We start from the raw sequence: 17,639 nt of genomic DNA on the forward strand, positions 1-17,639 counted from the left end.
ATAGGGACACAGACTTTGTGTGTGTGTTTGAGTGTGTGTTTGACTTGTTTCTATACTGGTGTTTTGTGTTTTAGTGAAGAAGATGCTGTGTCCTCTCCTCTCTCTCCAGGCTCCGGTGTAATGACAGATGATATCTGAGCTCCTAACACAGAGGAAACCATTGCTCTTCTTCTTCTCAGCCCTTTTTCACCATTCTTGTCTCTCCCAATTTAACAGCAATACATTTTCAGCATGACGCAGGTGATAGAGACGAAGAATAATAGAATAAAAGTGAATTATAACAGCAGAAAGAAATGTTTTTCTCTATTTATTTTTCTTACAGAAAAACAAAAACAGTCGTGAGCTGTGAGGGAGAGTGTTTGTGCCGGTTGCTGCGCTGTTCACTCACTGTCAGCAAACTGGAGGGTATCCATGAAGGATTTATGTGCTGGTTTTATGGGGTCTTGTCATAGAATGCCTGTATGGGAATATAAGAAGTTGGGGGTGGGGTGTGTGTGAAGGGTTTCAGGGGGTTAGAGTAGTAGGGTTCTGGGGAAGCTGTCTCATTATTTATTTATACAATCTACAGAAGAAGGGGTTAGCAGAGAGAGAGGGGGGTGGTTTCTACAAGCCGCCATGGGAATATTGTGGGTCAAGAGTTGTTTTTCTAGCTACCAGCACAATTCTTTGTCTGAAAAAGTGAAGCCAATGAATGAACACACTATCCTGCAGTCTCTCGTATCATGCTGTACCCAAGTATGTCTCGTTATCTTGAATCCAAAAGCCCTTGGTACCCTTGATACATGGCTGTTAAGGCATCTCCTGCTTGTTTAGAGACCAGTGATTTAGTTGTTGGTGCTAATAAACAAATAAATAAATTCTTGGATTTCATGGCTGAGCTGATTAATGGGTAAGATGACACAAAATGAATCATCAACAATTCATTTATTGTGTTAAAATACCAAACAAACACTAGTTTTAATTATCATATCAAGACAAAATATATCAATATCAATACCTGACTTTGGGCTCTGGAAACAACAAAGCAATAGACTATTGTGTTATACTGATAACTGGATCATTCAATCATCATCAATTGATTAAGCCACTAATTATTAACTAATGTATAATTTAGTCTATAAAATGTTACAATTAAAGACAAATTAGATTGACTTAGATCAGCATCATTCATAATTGTGTCATGATTATTTTGTGTGATCAACAGCTCACAAACACAATTTAGTGAATTATAATGATATATCATGAACAAAATCAGTTAATTTAAAGCTAAAACCAGAATTAACAATTGATTAAATGATTAATTAACTAGTTTGGGAGTGAGAAAAACGCTGCTGGCACTTACTTTATGGTTTATGGTGATTTACAGTCGTTTAATGTTCCTAAATCTAATCAAACCACATATTGATTTTTCTGCCGCTTTGGATAAATTAGATCCTTCATCTAGTAGTTATGTCACCATGAGAAAAATGCAGCCATGCTCACTTATATATGACACTTGTATGTCCTCACAAATACTGTAAAGACATGTTTGTTTTGTTCTGAAAAATAGGAATAGTCTTTATTGTTCACACTTGAAGTGTCAGTGCTAAAGTACTGTACACACACACATACAAAGCTGAGGCATATATCCCCACACAGCCCTACAGGGACAGAACCATTATTCCCTACTGAGGAGCTCCATCATCATCTCTTTGGCTTGGCCTCCCGCACACGCACACACACACACACACACACACACACCAAATGACAGGGCATACAACACACACACACACACACACACACACCAAATGACAGGGCATACAGGGCTGCAAGAGACAGAAAAGCCTTGTGTGCCTCAGTGTTTGTATGTGAGTGTACAGGTACTGATCCCTCTGGAGAAATGAGTCCAAGACCTGACAGTGAGAATTAATATCTTGATATATTTAATCAGTGAAACAGTGTTGCTGCACTGTAAAAAAAAACAAAAAAACAAAAAAAAAAACAGCAACCTCTGTGGCTGTGAAGTAAAGCCAATGCAAAACTACAAAAAATGCTTAATGCATAATTGCATAATTAACAGCAACACATTACAAATGTTTTAGGATGGTTTATGAATTAAAATCCACATTTGTATGTTTATACCTGGAGCTGAATTTATTTGTAGCTTTTCTGTCCTGTCACAAAGTTTAAGTTTTTCCCCATGAAGTCCAAACTTTTATCTATCTTGAAATCTCTTTGGTGAACACTGTTGGACTCCAGAAAGCCATCTCTACTATCATCCACCTAGACTGATAATGAGAACCCATACTGTGTAGTCGAAAGAGAAGCTGTCAGATTTACATGAGCACCGACTCCAGTGATCTAATTAAAGATGCGGTAAATGCCTTAGTTGTTGCAGGATACTGAATGTTTTTGTGTTTAAGTTTTATTGCTTTTTTCACGGTGGTACAGTTCATTGGAGGAGGCAGGTAAAGAGTTGAGACAATGTAATTATGAGATGTTAATGTTCATGCTGGTTGTAGGTAAAGTGTGGCAGGTTGAGGAGATGTTAGGAGAGATGTTTGTTGGTAAGGTTTCAGTCAAACACAGCTGTGAGGATGAACTGGCTCTGACTGTGGCTTTTGTTCTTACACATCACACACCTTACACACACATAAAGATGTGAACCAAAGGACGTGCGCATACACACCTCCACTGATGTGTTCAGTAGTACATAAGGTCAGCAGGAAACAAAGAGATGGGGGTGCAAGGTAATTTCATACCCCCTTCTGTACCTGCAAAGTGCCCTTGCATTTATGCTTTCATCCACCACAGCTCCACTCCGCCAACACAGTCACTCTGTTAGTCAGTATCCAAGTTAGAAGATGGTGATTTCACAAAATATATACACATGTATTCCTCCAAAACATCTCTGTATATGTAATTTACTGCCTGACAATAATGATTTCAGAACTGAAACAAATTAATAACATGTCATCTTCTGTCATGAAATTACAGGTAATGTAATCCTGTTTTGTCATGAGCTCCACATGGAGAAAGTTAATGTTAAATTGTTTTCCCGGATGAAGTGATATCAGGTGCTTCACATAGTTTCAACAAAGCTTTAGGTTTTGAATTTGTTGTCTGATTGACAGTAATTTCTTGGACATATTTAACATTAATGTTTAATGTATAAACATATCAAAGATGGGAAACAATCTATAGTTCACTAACTGCTCCTCGTCTTTTCCTTCCTCTTACTCTTCGTCTCTATCCTTCCGTGCTCTTTCATACAAAGTGTCCATTAGCTGCGTAACCTTTTACTTTGAATTACAGCTCAGCTCAGTATGCTGCTTGCCTGCAGGCCAAACTAAAGGAGCACGTTTGCCCATTAGTCATTCTGTAATGGCACACTGACTGGCCAGGTTCTTAGTCATTCAGCTAACCTGCTAGCCAGCCGATCGGTCAGCAATTCAAGCATGCATCTCTTTATCCAATCCATCTGCAGCAGCCGGCCAGTCGGACTGTCGGTGTCAGGCCTGAAAGAGTTGTGAATGCGGCTGAACTATGCAATTGTGGAAGTGCGAGGCAGATTGGAGACCATCTGCTTCCTTTTCTTTGTTTTTTGGGAGCTTTGACATGCAAATGACCTACTCAACCAAGTAGAGCAATATCTTTATAGCATATACATGATTTTGACATGTTTCTTGTTTCCTTTATTCAGACTCTAGTCTGTCCTTAACACTGAATATGTACCACGTTCAATGTACTACTTGTTGTTTCCTTGTCCTTGTTCTTGATCTGAGAAGAAGTCACTGTTGATGCTAAATTGAAGTTATAACTACATCTATAATGCGACCCCATTTTTCAGCAGTTGTCATTACTGTAATGATCTTGTTTTGGATGTTTGCGAGCACTACTTGGATACACTCAGAACTGGAGCGAACATAGAGTCAAACAGCTGTAGGAAGTTTTCCTCTCTCTTGCTCCTCTTTGCTCCTTCTGCAGTATAATTTAGGCCTCCAGAACACAGTTTAATTAACTTATAATTGATTATCTTCACGGTTGTGGAGGCAGCTTCTCATTTATTTTCCTTGTAAAGTTGTTGGACTTTAAAGGTAAAACAGTTTCTCCCCCTTTTCATCGCAGACGTATACACCCCTGCTGCAGTGAGCATTGATATCGACAGGCTGCTGCCTGGGGCATCTCTTTATTATTGCTGTGTTGAATAGAAAGCCCTTCCATCTACGAGTTGCCGCCTAGGCTCACTTTATATAACAGCAAATGTTTGTGTTGTGGTATCACTATTGGATTTGACATCATATCCACTTCATCCAGCAAAAACCCACATCTCTCTTTATTCTGCTTGGTCTTCATTTGACATTTAGATACTGTGACACACCAGGTCTGAGTGATGAGAAGGTCGACTGTTCCCTGGAAGAATAATCTGAGGCACACTGAAGATTAATTATTGTTTGATAGTAATAAATGTATGTGATCTTCTAGGAAAGACCTGAAAGAATCTTTTATTGTTGCTTCGGTATAATCAAAGTTTAGGATTTATCCCAGTAAAGAGCTGCTGACATGAACTGAACTGTTCACTGTCATGCTCACACATACACTACGTATGTGTGAGCATGCCACAGATTCACCATGTGTCTTTGTGTGTACGGTATGTGGGCTCGGCGGGTTGCTGGCCAATGGCCACATTTTAAACTCGGTCAGGTGTCAGGTAGCCTGCTGTGAATGAGGCAGAGAATTATTTGAGACAGAGCATCGATGCTGATTAAATTGGCTGGTCCTGAAAAAGACATGCAGGGTTTAGTCAGACAGAGAGAGAGAAGGAAGGAAGCTGCTGATCTAATTGTAACACTGAATGGATGTGTGTTTGGCTCGGTGCAGACAAGCCTACAGGAATACGCTTTTGGACAGTAAGCTGAGTTGGATACCTAGTAGGTGATGAAAACATAAGCTACTGTATATCCCCTTTGTTTTGTTCACTGTAGTAACTGTTCCCACTGTGTTAACTGACTGTAGGCAACATCATTCAAGTTATGAGGTTTGTTCTGGTAGTCTCTGTAAAGTAAAAATAAATGTGTTCTGAGTTTGTCAGACCAAAGAAGAAAGTGTCATTAACCACTATTAGTTCCCTGTGAACATGCCCTTTACAAAATAATTTCAACAACTTCTTCATCTCTTCATGTTTAGGGAATTTAAACTCTCAAACGGAGAACCACATATACTAACGTGATGAAAGTTTTTATAGTGTTACAGTGCTAGGGGGTGGGCTTATGCTCAGGGTGGCAGAGTGCGTCATCGCGCCATGATTTAGGACTGCCCAAAAAATCCTGGAGTGAAAACTGGTGTTTTCCCTTTAATTCCACATTTAAGTTGGACACAGTTCACTTCTTTTTCATTTCCAACATGTTTAATGTGTTTGTCTCTGAATTTCGTTCTCATGGGCTTGAATGATTAAGATCATGTTTTTCAGGCACAATTAAAAATTAAACTTAATTCTGCCGTAAGCTACAATAAATCTACACACATACATTTTTTTTGACACTAACATTTTGAGAACACTCGCACAAAACTGTAAAAAGTAGCAGGAAAGTATAAATCATTCACCCATTTAGCCTTATAGCAAATTCTCACCTGTACTTAGTTGTTGTCTCATCTATTATCACTTAACATGGTGTATAATAATACATTCACACACATTTTTCACATAAAAGCAAGTCTATAAAATGTGTTTTGAGAAGGGATTTAAAAGAAGTTGCTGATTCTGCAAGCTTTAGCTCCTCAGGCAGGTTGTGTTTTAAAAGTGATCAGTAAAATCTTAAAATCAATTCTGAAACGAACAGGAAGAAAACCAGTAAGAAGCCTAGCTGCTGCATTTTGGAGTAGTTGGAGGTGCCTTTTGGTTTATGCCATATGTTTATGAGAGGAGGGAGTTACAGCAGTCAAGCCTAGAGAAAATGAGTGCATGGATGACTTTTGAGATTTCTGAAGGAACCATGACTGAAGAACTTGACAACATCTGTGATCTGCTTCACGCTGGCAGAATAGGTCATTTTGCATGGAGCCGGTGTGGTTTGGAGGATTAAACAACATGATTTTAGATTTCAAGTTGCAGGAAATTGTGTGCCATCCAACACTTCACATCACTAAGACAGTCTAATACAGCATCTAGAGATCTTCCAGGTACATGTTAGTGACTAGTAAAGTTTTGGTTTCCTGCTTCTTAAGGTGTTCAAAATAAAAAACTCCTTGGGTCAACAGTGCTTATATACAGTATTTACATATTTGTGTCCTTCAGCAAGCAGCTAATCACCTTCTTTGTTCTTCTTATTTGTCCTCCAGTCACGGACGAAGACACTGTGAAGAGATACTACGCTAAGTTTGAGGAAAGGTTTTTCCAGACCTGCGAGAAGGAACTCCTGAAGATCAACACATTCTACTCAGGTATTTATTTATTCAGGTATATGAAGTCAAAGTCAAATAAGGAAGGTAGTTTCAAATCAAATAACTGAAACAGTTTAATTGTGAATACTGGGCTGGAATCATCTGTACTAATATGAAGCAATAACAACATAATTTAATTTAAAAAATATTCTCCACGGTTGAATCTCCTCTGCAATAATGCTTCCCTGCTTAAATTAACTTATATTATTATTGCCCTAACAATTTAACATACAGTGTATAATAATATCAAACGCTGTCAGGTATCGTCTGTGTTCATTTTTAGATATTAGAGTTTTTTACTCTGTACTAAGCTGCCTGTTTCAGTGCCAAATGACATTGTATCTAATCTCAGCCACTGGATTGAAGTGGCCAGTGGTCCTCATGTTTAGGCGAGCAGGCCTGCCTGTGTGTATTTCAGGGAGCGAGGGGGGGGCATGTGTGTGCCGTGTAACATGAGATGAAAGCCATAATATATTCTGGTATTCTGGTACCAGAAGGTTGCCTTCTGGTTTTGAGCTTCAGCTCAGGGGGGCGAGTAGGAGGTATCCAGAGATGGGTAGTGCTTCCTCTAGAGGCTGTTTGTGAAACTGCAGGTCATCTGAAGGCCAAGGTTGAGTGGCAAGATTGTTTCAGCTCATAATGACTGGCAACAACATGATGGCAGATGGAGGGCTAAAGTAATAGATACAAATCACTGCAGAGCTTGTTAGTAGGAGGTAGATTTACTGAGGTACTGAAGAAAGTTTGTTTTTTCTATAACAACGGTGCATGTCTTGTTAACTTGTATTTTACTATCAAGATAATGATAACACTGTTCCTTTGCTTAGGATAGCACAGTATGTGAGTAATCCACCTATTTAATCTAATCTATTTAGCACCTGTAAGCAGCATATAAACACGTATAACAGCTGTATTAGAGTTAAAATATAGTGTAATGTATTGGTAAACAGATATTAGGACATTTTAAGTGTTAAAATGTGCAGTATTTCTCAACAATAATAACTTCTATACCAGGCTCAAGTTATAGTTATCTCTATCTGCTTACAGATATATATTGCAATCTTGTTGGCATGCTGTGTAAAATGTTAACAAAATATGACGATGTGCAAAACATTTAAACCACATTTAACTGAAAATAACAACAACTTGTTGAGAAATTTTATTGTTTTTGGAAAACCGATATGCCAGTTTTGAATTTGATGCCAGCACCATGTTTAAAACAATTCAGGATAGTGACAACGAAAGATTGATCAACCTGTTCACAGTATATACGTTGTTGAGGGTCAGAGTTATGAGCCTCTAATTTTTTTGGTGCTGCCATATATTAATAATATGTTATTGTCTGCCTGTAGGAATAAAAACAGGACACAGAATAGAACAAAACAAATACTTCGATGTCATTTCGGATATTCTCAGTGCTCCATGTCACACGTGTAAATCTGTTGATGGCAGAGTCGCATCACATCAGTATTATAGTGAGTGAGTCAGTGAGCCGCCTTTTCAGCAGACCTGAGGTGTGAGGTTAGCTAAATGCTGTGTATGAAAACATCAGCGTCTCCTTCCTGCTCTCAGGCATCTTATTTATCCTCCACACACAGGAGGGTGAAGCAAGAAATTGCAGAGCTGTGTCCGACAGGCGGCTTTTTTTCAAGGCCAGTTACCGTGTGTGAAGTGTGTGTGTAGTGTGTATTAGTTTGAAAAAGCTGGTTAGATTGTGAGAGCGGTGGATAGATGGAGATAAATCGTGTGCTGACTTTACATAAGACACCTGCCTCCACAGAAGCTCTTTCCCTCTGCATCTCCCTCTGAAAGGGGTCCTTGACCTCTCATAGCCATTCTGCTGCAATGCGCTGAAACCCAGCCTGTTGGACAACACTTTCATCTTCAGAGAGACATTTTTGCTTTAATAAAATATCCTTTCTCCCTGTTTGTTCCTGAAAGCTGTGGAACAACTTCAAACTTCTACACTAAACTCATCCCAGTGGAAATCTAAACCACCAACACCTGTCTGTTTAAGGTTCATTAACTCCAAACAGATGAACAGTCCAGGCTTGTCCTCTATTGTGAAGTGCCACTCTCACCCTCAGACCTCAGATTTATTCTGAACCTACTTGTGGCAGGGTCGTGACTTTCTCACGTTTCCTGCTGATGTCACGTGTTCATCCAAGCATTGTTATGACGGACTGAACGAGTCAAGGAGAGGGATTAGATGTCAAGGAAAAGCTGTGGCATTCCCGTGACAAAGGTAGTGTGATATCTGGAGAATGTGTGTGTGTGTTCAAGCAACAGAGCGTGAAAGTCACCAGTGAGCCCTCCACATTATCACGCCTGCTTTTCCCAGTTTAAACTAGAGGCACCGACACTGTCAGGCTGCCTGGCAGTGGACTTCAAACCAAATCACTGTTCTTATTGTGACTCCAGGTCTGTTCATTTAATGGTTTCCGCACCACCTGGAAGAACTTGCAAGTCATAGCAGCAGAGTAGGCATGACTTGCAAATTTCTCAAAACAAGAAGTATACACACATTAGGCTACAGCAAGTTAACCTAAAAATCCACGTCCATCAACAAATCATGACATTGTTGACGAGGCAAAAGCAGCCGTGTTTCTGGGTGATGAGGGAGGATGTGCATAGCTATTCTGCACACTCAGCTGGCACAAACTGACCATGTTATTATGAAAATGGCAAATTTCATTAGAAAAGACTTGTTTTTGTCTGTGTGACAGTGACTTGGTTAAATAGACTGATGGCCTCATAAAATCTCAAACTGCCAACAAGTCTGTACGTCTATTTTTAGTAGATTATTCATAAGAAAGAAGGATGAGAATGAAAAGACGTGGGCTTCATTATTCAACAAATAAACCTGGTATGACTTCTGAGGGGTTAAAAAAGAAAAAAGCAGTGAAGAATTGAGGCTAATCATTTTTAAGAGAAGTGCAAAAAAAAGTAAATGAAATGCGCGTTGCTGCCCAGGCTCTGTGTGATCTCCTCCCCTCCTCTCCACCTCCCTCTCTGGGTATATTAACCTATCTTTGACCCAGATAATGGTTCCTCCCTCTGCAGCATTTACATGTCAGCTCAGCCTAATAGTCTCCATGCTTCTGTTTCCTGGAACTGACAGCATGAGAGCAGAGGAGACGAGGTGTATAGTAGAGTTTTGTCTTTTTTTTTTGCTGCTTTCACCTTCTCTTTGTCCTCTGTCGAGATCACTGGTGTCAAACCGTAGCAGTTAGTTGACGTCTCTTACCTGTAGTCAGACAAAAAACAACTGAAGGGTCTGATTTTTTCTCTCCCTGAGAAACTATGCTTATTAAAGGATTATCTAGTTAATTTAATTTTTCAATGTTGATTATTTGATGTTATTAATTTATAACCCTAATTTTTCTGTGTTTTCTATGTTTAACCACTAATACACAGTAGAACAGCCAACATGAAGTCATTGGGTCAGAAAACATAAGATATAACTATTGTCCTTCTCTTCACCTGTAGAAAAGCTTGCTGAAGCCCAGAGACGTTCCGCCACACTGCAGAATGAGCTGCAATCGTCACTGGACGCTCAGCGCGAGAGCAACGCTCCTCCCGGCTTGCGAAGACGCAAGACGATGTTCCACCTGTCGCAGGAGGAGCGCTGCAAACACCACAACATCAAGGACCTGAAGCTAGCCTTCAGCGAGTTCTACCTCAGCCTCATCCTGCTCCAGAACTACCAGGTTTCAGCACATTCACACGTTGTCATGGCAGCCAAGATTGAAAAGCTCTTTAATTTAAATCAATTTATGTTTCTTGCAGCATAAAAAAGAAACCTTTAAGTCTTTAAGTCTGTTTGTCTGGTATGGATATGTAACAGTTGTTTCCTTGCTGCCGTCCACAGAATCTGAACTTCACTGGTTTCCGTAAAATCCTAAAGAAACATGATAAGATCCTGGATACTCCTCGTGGGGCCGACTGGCGCGTGGCTCACGTGGAGGTGGCACCTTTCTACACCTGCAAGAAGATCACACAGCTCATCTCCGAGACAGAGGTGCCTGCTCACATACACACCATGATACAAAAGATGTTGGTGGAAAACAAAACACATACTGTACATAAAAATCATTGCTGTTCATTTGTGTGTCTTTAGACCATTGTCACCAACGAGCTGGAGGGAGGAGATCGTCAGAGGGCCATGAAGAGGTTGAGAGTTCCTCCTCTGGGGGCAGCTCAGGTCAGAAGTACAGCTGGTTACACTGGAAATCTCTTAGTGATATGATGATTTCAAACCTTTGGAGCTAACGAATGACTTCTTGTAACCTGTAAGAGTGACAGTTTTCTGAGATCAACCATTTGTTGTCTTTAGTTTATCTTTTGATTCATTTTTTTGAAGTATGTAAAATAAAATATATACATACATGTATACAAATAAATGTGTACAAATATCATATTTTTGACTCACCCCCACCAATAAAACTCTTACTCTACGGTATTAAATTACCTGGATACAAAACTGGTGTCCTGCCTGAGAATATCAAACACAGATTTATCATTTATCTTCATATGTTGAGTTTATAGTGTTTTGTTGGTGGTAAACAAAAGGTGAAAGGTTTGTCATGAGAGAAATAAAGAGAGAGAGAGAGAGGAAAATGGGAAGAGGCAAGGGGAGAAACCATGAGAGCCTCCAGTATTGATTTTATAAGTGCTTCTTTGCCGTTGAACAGACAGGATATCTTTCAGAAACAATCGAGGCTCGTGGCACTTTACCCCCCTATGTTATATCTACTCTTATTACTGCATTAATTACTGTCATGTCTGACTTGAATTGTGCTATGTGACTATTGATCTCCCCATTTCCCCTGCAGGCATGTATATAATAAATATATTCAAGCACATAAAAGGAGTCAGAGTGCCTTCGTATGGAGACGTGTCCAAGAAGTTGTAGTTACAGGAAGTTTTGTATGCAGCATCTGTGAGCTTGTTAATGTATAGAGTGGTTAGCTGTCTTATTAATTAATATTATTACATTATTAATGTCTTTACTGTTTCCTCTCTGCCTGTTTCAGCCTGCTTTGGCCTGGACAACCTTTCGTGTCGGTCTCTACTGTGGCTTCTTTATCATTCTCGCCATTTCCTTCATTCTCACTGGTAAGTCACATTTTTCATATCCTGTTTGACTCAGCACAATTCATAATGTTGCTGTGAGATAACCAGAAGTTCTGGTCGATTGTTTAGGATTAATAGGGAGCATGATGTATGATATGTTGTTGTTTTCCTTCAGATTCCTTATCTTTCAAAAAGCAAAATATCCACTTTGGTTTTTATCAGGTGCTGTGTTCATCTCTCACCACTTTGAGAACATGTGGCCACTGGTGCGGATCTATCGGGGCGGTTTCCTGTTAATCCAGTTCCTCTTCCTGTTGGGCATCAACACATACGGATGGAGACAGGCCGGAGTCAACCATGTCCTCATCTTTGAGATCAATCCCAGAAACAACCTCTCACACCAACATCTGTTTGAGGTCAGAAAGAGTAAAATTATGAAGAAAATAAACTTTTTATCTGTAATGAAGAAAACTACATTGATATGGATACTTTTTAAAATATTAATTAGCTATAAACAAGGTTGTTTAGAGGATTTAGGGTAATCCAGAGAAGAAATACATGACTCTGTAAAATAAGATTTCATTCAATACATACCTAATGCAGGGTTTTATTCATACAAAACACAACATCATTTGCACTAAACTGAATTATTCGTATTACATGTGTAATTGTGGTTATGTGTCAAATGTGCTTTCTTTTAATGCCTGCCTCTTCTGTTTCTCTCTGTGTGCTGGCTGCAGATCGCTGGTTTCCTGGGTGTGTTGTGGTGTCTCAGCATCCTCTCCTGTCTCTACTCAGAGTACACCTACATCCCCATGCAGATCAACCCGCTCATCCTCTATGGCTTCATGTTGCTCTTCCTCATCAACCCCTTCAAGACCTGCTACTACAAATCACGTTTCTGGCTCCTCAAGCTGCTGGTCAGTCCACTCAATTATTTATAAGTTTGAAAGAGGTACAGTGACGCCACTTGAACTTTTGTGCCACCGATCATACTCACTCTGAAAATATGTCTGACTGTGTGTGTTTTATAAGAACAATGTAATTCGAACTGGATAAATGAGCCCAACAGTCAAGGTTCATGGATACACAAAGACAAATGTTGACAACTGTGAGTCAGCAGTAAGTAATGCTTTAGAGGAATGTCATAACAAAATGAAACATGAGACAGTGTGAACCTGGGCTGAGGATTGAATATGATATAAAGAAACTTTACTTGCAACACAGAGTGCCGGAGCCAGTTTTAATGTGTAATTTGTAGTTATTTGTATCAAAGAGAATTTTATTATTTATTATTTTTATGCATCAAGCTCATTAATTAGCATAAGCATTAATTATGCTGATCTTAACAAGCTATTTTAATCAAATTAACCAAAATTATATTTTCAAAGTCTAAAGCCCCCAAATACTGACATCAAACTTTATAAAAACTGTATAACTATACAAATGTATAGTGTCCAAAGAAAATGCAAAATTGTATTTGTGCTTTTTCAGGATTTCATATATACTGTCTGCTGTACAAGTGAAGTAAAGACAAACATCCAAAAACATCCAAAGAAAACTGCTAAAATCTGTGTTTCGCTGCTATATTGTGCTGTTGACACAATTTTCATATGTCGTGTGTGTGTGGGAGGGTGTGTCTGTGTGCACATCCCTGTCTCACATTATGAATGCATGTTCTATTCAGATTTCTACCTCAAGTCTCATGTTTACAAAACCCTCCTATGTTATTCTGTTCTTTATCTAAGCCGAGCTACATGGCTGCAGAAAAGAGAGGGTGGGGTGTGTGCGTCTGTGTGTGCGTGTGTGTGTGTGTGTGTGTGTGTGTGTGTGTGTAGAGGGGGGGTGTAGCGAGACAGAGGGCAGGGGGTTGAGGGATAATAGAATGCAGCCTCGTCCCAGGGGAGGTGGAGGTTGTGACTGTGCAATCATTACGGGCATAGATCTATCAGTATGCTGATGCCCTGAGCTCCTCTGTCCCTCCTCCTCCAACCCTCTTCCCTGCCTGCCTGCCTGCTTCTCCCCCAGCAGCAGCAACAGCAGCAGCAGACCCCCTCCTCATATTCTTGTCCTTTCCTTCACAGCTCCCCACAGTCCTCAGAAACGCTCCCTCAGCCCTCCTCCGCTGGTAATCATCAGCCTCTGTCTTGATTGGTCGTGAGCAATCATAACAACCTACACAGAATTAGAGCTGATATACATGATTGTCACACATGTCGCCTCATTGAATAAGCAATACGTGATTAAGGATGTTTGGGGAGAAATTTTTGTGTTATTGGAAAAAACTACCCATACCTTTTGCGTCTAATTTCTTCTGACAATAAACCCCAGACAAAAGACAAAGATTTCATTATATAACACAAACTGTGGCGGTAGCACCTGGATCACTAGTGTTTGCTCAAGAAATGAAAACCTAACCACATCACTGCAGCAGGCTTAGCCTTGAGACGTCCACACAGATAGAGCGGATATGAGCGAGATGGCCACTCGATCAATACAGACTTTGATTGGCAGGGTAAGAGAAATATGTAAAAGAAAAGATCAATATTCTCTGACATTTGCAGCGGAGGGCAGAGTGTGTGTTGCGGGGGTTTGTGTCTTAAAGTGAACATGGAGAGCGGCATACAGTCGCTCCTGAATGTCAGATGTGGCCTGAGGGGCGTAAATGGAAAGAGTGGAGCGGGGTTGTATCATTTTACAAAGCATGGTCAATAACTGAGCTCCTGCCAAAAGTCATATCCCAAATAGCATGCCCATAGAAGCGAAAGCATGCCTCAAAAACATTGTCAGGTCGTTTGATGTGTTCGTCTCATACACCAGTGAGTGGTGACACGCAAACAAAGAAATGCATGCACATAGACACAAAGCGTGACTCATTAGGCTGTGCTGTGGCGTGCTGATAAGATAGTTTGGAGGCTCAATTCCTTTGTGTGTTACAGATCATTAATGGAGGTTGTTCCCTGCTTTGTACTTCTCTACTGAAGTACTGCGACAATTACACACTAATTAATTGTTGACTAATTTAGCCCCAGTGTTAAAAGTGTATACAGACAATCAGCATTCACTGAAGTTAATTTTGTCACATTGAGGTCAGCCTCAAGGTGTTTTCTGAAATGCACCAAACATTTTTGTGTAAATGTTGTGTGTGTTTCTTAGATGAATTTAGACAATCTTACAAAATAAGAGCTTTATTTTAACTAATTACTTTTCTTTTTTTACCTTCTCTCCACTCCACACTTGTTTGTCTCATCTGTTTCAGTTTCGCGTGTTCACCGCACCGTTTCACCGCGTGGAGTTTGCAGACTTCTGGCTTGCTGATCAGCTCAACTCGCTGGTGTTTGTCCTGATGGACCTGGAGTATCTGATCTGCTTCTACATCTTTGAGCTGCAGTGGAGCAACAGCAAGGGCCTGCTGCCCGAATTTAAAGGTAGAACATTAATGTTATTAATTAATTAATGTTCAGAACATTAAACTTCATGTTCCCTGCATCTCGGTCTGTGCACAAAGGGAAAATAACACTTTGGTGTATGGGATTGGAATGGTAACACCCTGTTACAGAGAAAATTACCTGAAAATAGTTAAAGATTGTTGTAAAAGAGATAAACATCCTTTCATCAACAGCTCAATTAACAATAATGCGGTTCAACCTCACAATATTCTTTATATCTTCTAAAAACGTTGTGTTTTGTTACTTCTTTACTGGAAAACTGCACTTTTCTGTATATACATGTTGTACATGTATGTAAAGTTTTGTACCTGTTCTCACTACAGATAGATGGTATAGACATAAGATATTTGAATTTATGTTTTTTTGTTTGTTTGTTTGCAGCATGGCCTCATAATATGGCGATAAAGACACAAATCTTTTGCTTGTAAATGTGACAGATTAAGTTTAACAGTGTGCCAGACGGTTGAGCCATCCTGTCAGGGAATGTGATGTGAACGAGGTTTTAATTGCTGTCCGTCCACTCGACCAACAGTGACACCTCGGCCTCCATGCAGCCAATTAACACAGAGCTAATGGAACGGAAATGTTTGGCCACTCAAGGTCGCCATGTGACTCACATAATGATGAGCTTGTCTGTACGAAGGGGATTGTGTGGGGATGGGATTACCACTTAATTATGCTCTATTTTATTCTGTTTTAGACCCCAATGACTACGTATGCCACAGCTACTCGTACGGCCTGCGCGCCATCATCCAGTGTCTGCCCGCCTGGCTGCGCTTCATCCAATGCCTGAGGCGTTACCGTGACACTAAGAGGGCCTTCCCTCACCTGGTGAATGCTGGGAAATATTCTACCACCTTCTTTGTCGTTACCTTTGCTGCGCTCTACGCCACACACAGAGGTAGGACATACTGCACAAATATGTGTCAAATCTGTTTCATGTGTCTTGTAACACGGGCAGAAGGTTTGAACTGATCTGTGTAAACGTGTGAAAGTGCATCTTCTGTCAGTCGTCATGCTGTAAAATGAAGCTCAGAATCAGAAGAGACGAGACAGAAGTCAGTCTACAAACCACAACAACAATATTTGTGTGTTGCTGCTTCAGGAGTATGTCAACACGCAGGCTTTTGAGGCTTTGTATTAAGCCGTGTGTGCTCAGAAAGCAGAGGTGACCTTGAGTGCAAATGCTGAAAGTTGGCCTTCCTTGTCAGTGCCTACAGCTTTATAATGGAAATGGGAATGACTTTGTCAAACCCAGCCACGGATAAACAAGGTTCTGCTCTCACAATATGGCCTTCAATCTAGGAGCAGGAAAAGAAAAAAGAAAACACAGAGAACGAAAGAGAAATAGTTCAGAAACATAAGTGAGAGCGGTTACCATTAAAAGTCAAGTCACTCTCCGCCTGACAGCTTCACAATTAGCCTGCAATTATTCTGATTCAGAAGCCATATCACAAAGGAGTTCATGTTCAAAGACACAGCGCCCAGGCAATAAAGGCATCCCTGCAGCATGGATCCTTTGTATTTCAGCTCTCCGTCACAGATATTTGTCCAAAGATTTAAAAACAGTGTTTTCTGCCACTCATATATTTAAACTCTTTTCAGCTGCCAGGTTATATATTTATTTGCCAGCAAAATGCCAGCTATAAAACTTCATCTTCAACCTTTCAAACGGCTAAATGTTATTTCACAGCTTGACTTTGTTCTTTTCCGATATGAATTTGAATCAATATGCTCGCTTCCTAAGCTGACCGCCAATGATCTGATATTGAATGAATGAGGAAGAGAGACAGGCAGACCGGCAGACATAAAGACAGACAGACGGACCTTTTTTCTTCCATGGCTCAGTAGAAAAGGCATCCATTAAACCTCCTTCCTCCTCTGGTCTGAAGCCTGTAGACTAATGGCCTTTCTTCATGTGTTATTCTGTATGAAGATGTCTTTCATCCAGCATGATAATGGAGGCCGAGACCAATCGCTGGTTAAGGGGAGGAGCAGGGTGGGAAGACAGACGGCTGCACACATACACACATGGATCAGTGAATGGATGGTTGAGGAAATTGCCTGTTGCCTGATATTTGATGCATCTTCTGCAGAAATAATTGTTCTGGTAAATCTTCAAGCCTTTAAGGAATAAATGTGGGCACCATTGTCTGAATACCCTGCATCCAAATGTTGAAATTAAGTGTAAACAGACTCCAAAATAAACATAGAAACACAGATATGAAGTGTTAATGTAGGCAGGACAGATGATGACTGCATTACCCAGCATCTGCCGGAAAAGACAGCAGGGTGGTGTCATGTTCGCACCGTTGGGTCCAGCTGTAAAAGGTGGCTGGAGTGTCAGTCTGTATCTGGCAGAGCTCCCAGCATTGGTCTGTGGATGTGTCACCTTCATTGCTAACCTGCTCACAGCTCTGATAGTGACCTCACTGCCTCACTTATTCCTGGAACTGCACACATCTACCTCCGGGAAAGAGAAATACTTAAACCATAAATGAAACAAATAAATCACAGGCTTGTCTGTAGAGGACTGAGTCATATTCAGTGTCCAGTTCTTCCGTTTGCAAATCTAAATCTGAAATCTTATGAGCTACAGTCTCTAGAAAGAACGTTTTTGGCTGTATCGAATCGATGTGGGATTTGAGGGTTGAGTAAACTTTAATGTGGTGTATCAATCAGAGCAGATGTCTA

At 40.3% G+C, this 17,639-nt stretch overlaps 1 protein-coding gene across 1 annotated transcript in view; it reads left to right on the forward strand.

Moving 5' to 3' along the window:
• xpr1a (xenotropic and polytropic retrovirus receptor 1a) overlaps positions 1-17,639 on the forward strand; it is a 67,226-nt gene that overhangs the window by 41,299 nt on the left and 8,288 nt on the right. Inside the window, exons 4-12 of the mRNA XM_019256860.2 lie at positions 6,319-6,420; positions 9,910-10,130; positions 10,292-10,441; positions 10,541-10,624; positions 11,457-11,538; positions 11,719-11,912; positions 12,237-12,416; positions 14,756-14,924; positions 15,646-15,846. Of these exons, the coding sequence (XP_019112405.2) occupies positions 6,319-6,420; positions 9,910-10,130; positions 10,292-10,441; positions 10,541-10,624; positions 11,457-11,538; positions 11,719-11,912; positions 12,237-12,416; positions 14,756-14,924; positions 15,646-15,846 (1,383 nt within the window). The remainder of the gene's footprint in view (positions 1-6,318; positions 6,421-9,909; positions 10,131-10,291; positions 10,442-10,540; positions 10,625-11,456; positions 11,539-11,718; positions 11,913-12,236; positions 12,417-14,755; positions 14,925-15,645; positions 15,847-17,639) is intronic.

Source organism: Larimichthys crocea, chromosome XVII (genome assembly GCF_000972845.2).
Source record: "Larimichthys crocea isolate SSNF chromosome XVII, L_crocea_2.0, whole genome shotgun sequence".
Classification (NCBI taxonomy): domain Eukaryota; kingdom Metazoa; phylum Chordata; class Actinopteri; family Sciaenidae; genus Larimichthys; species Larimichthys crocea.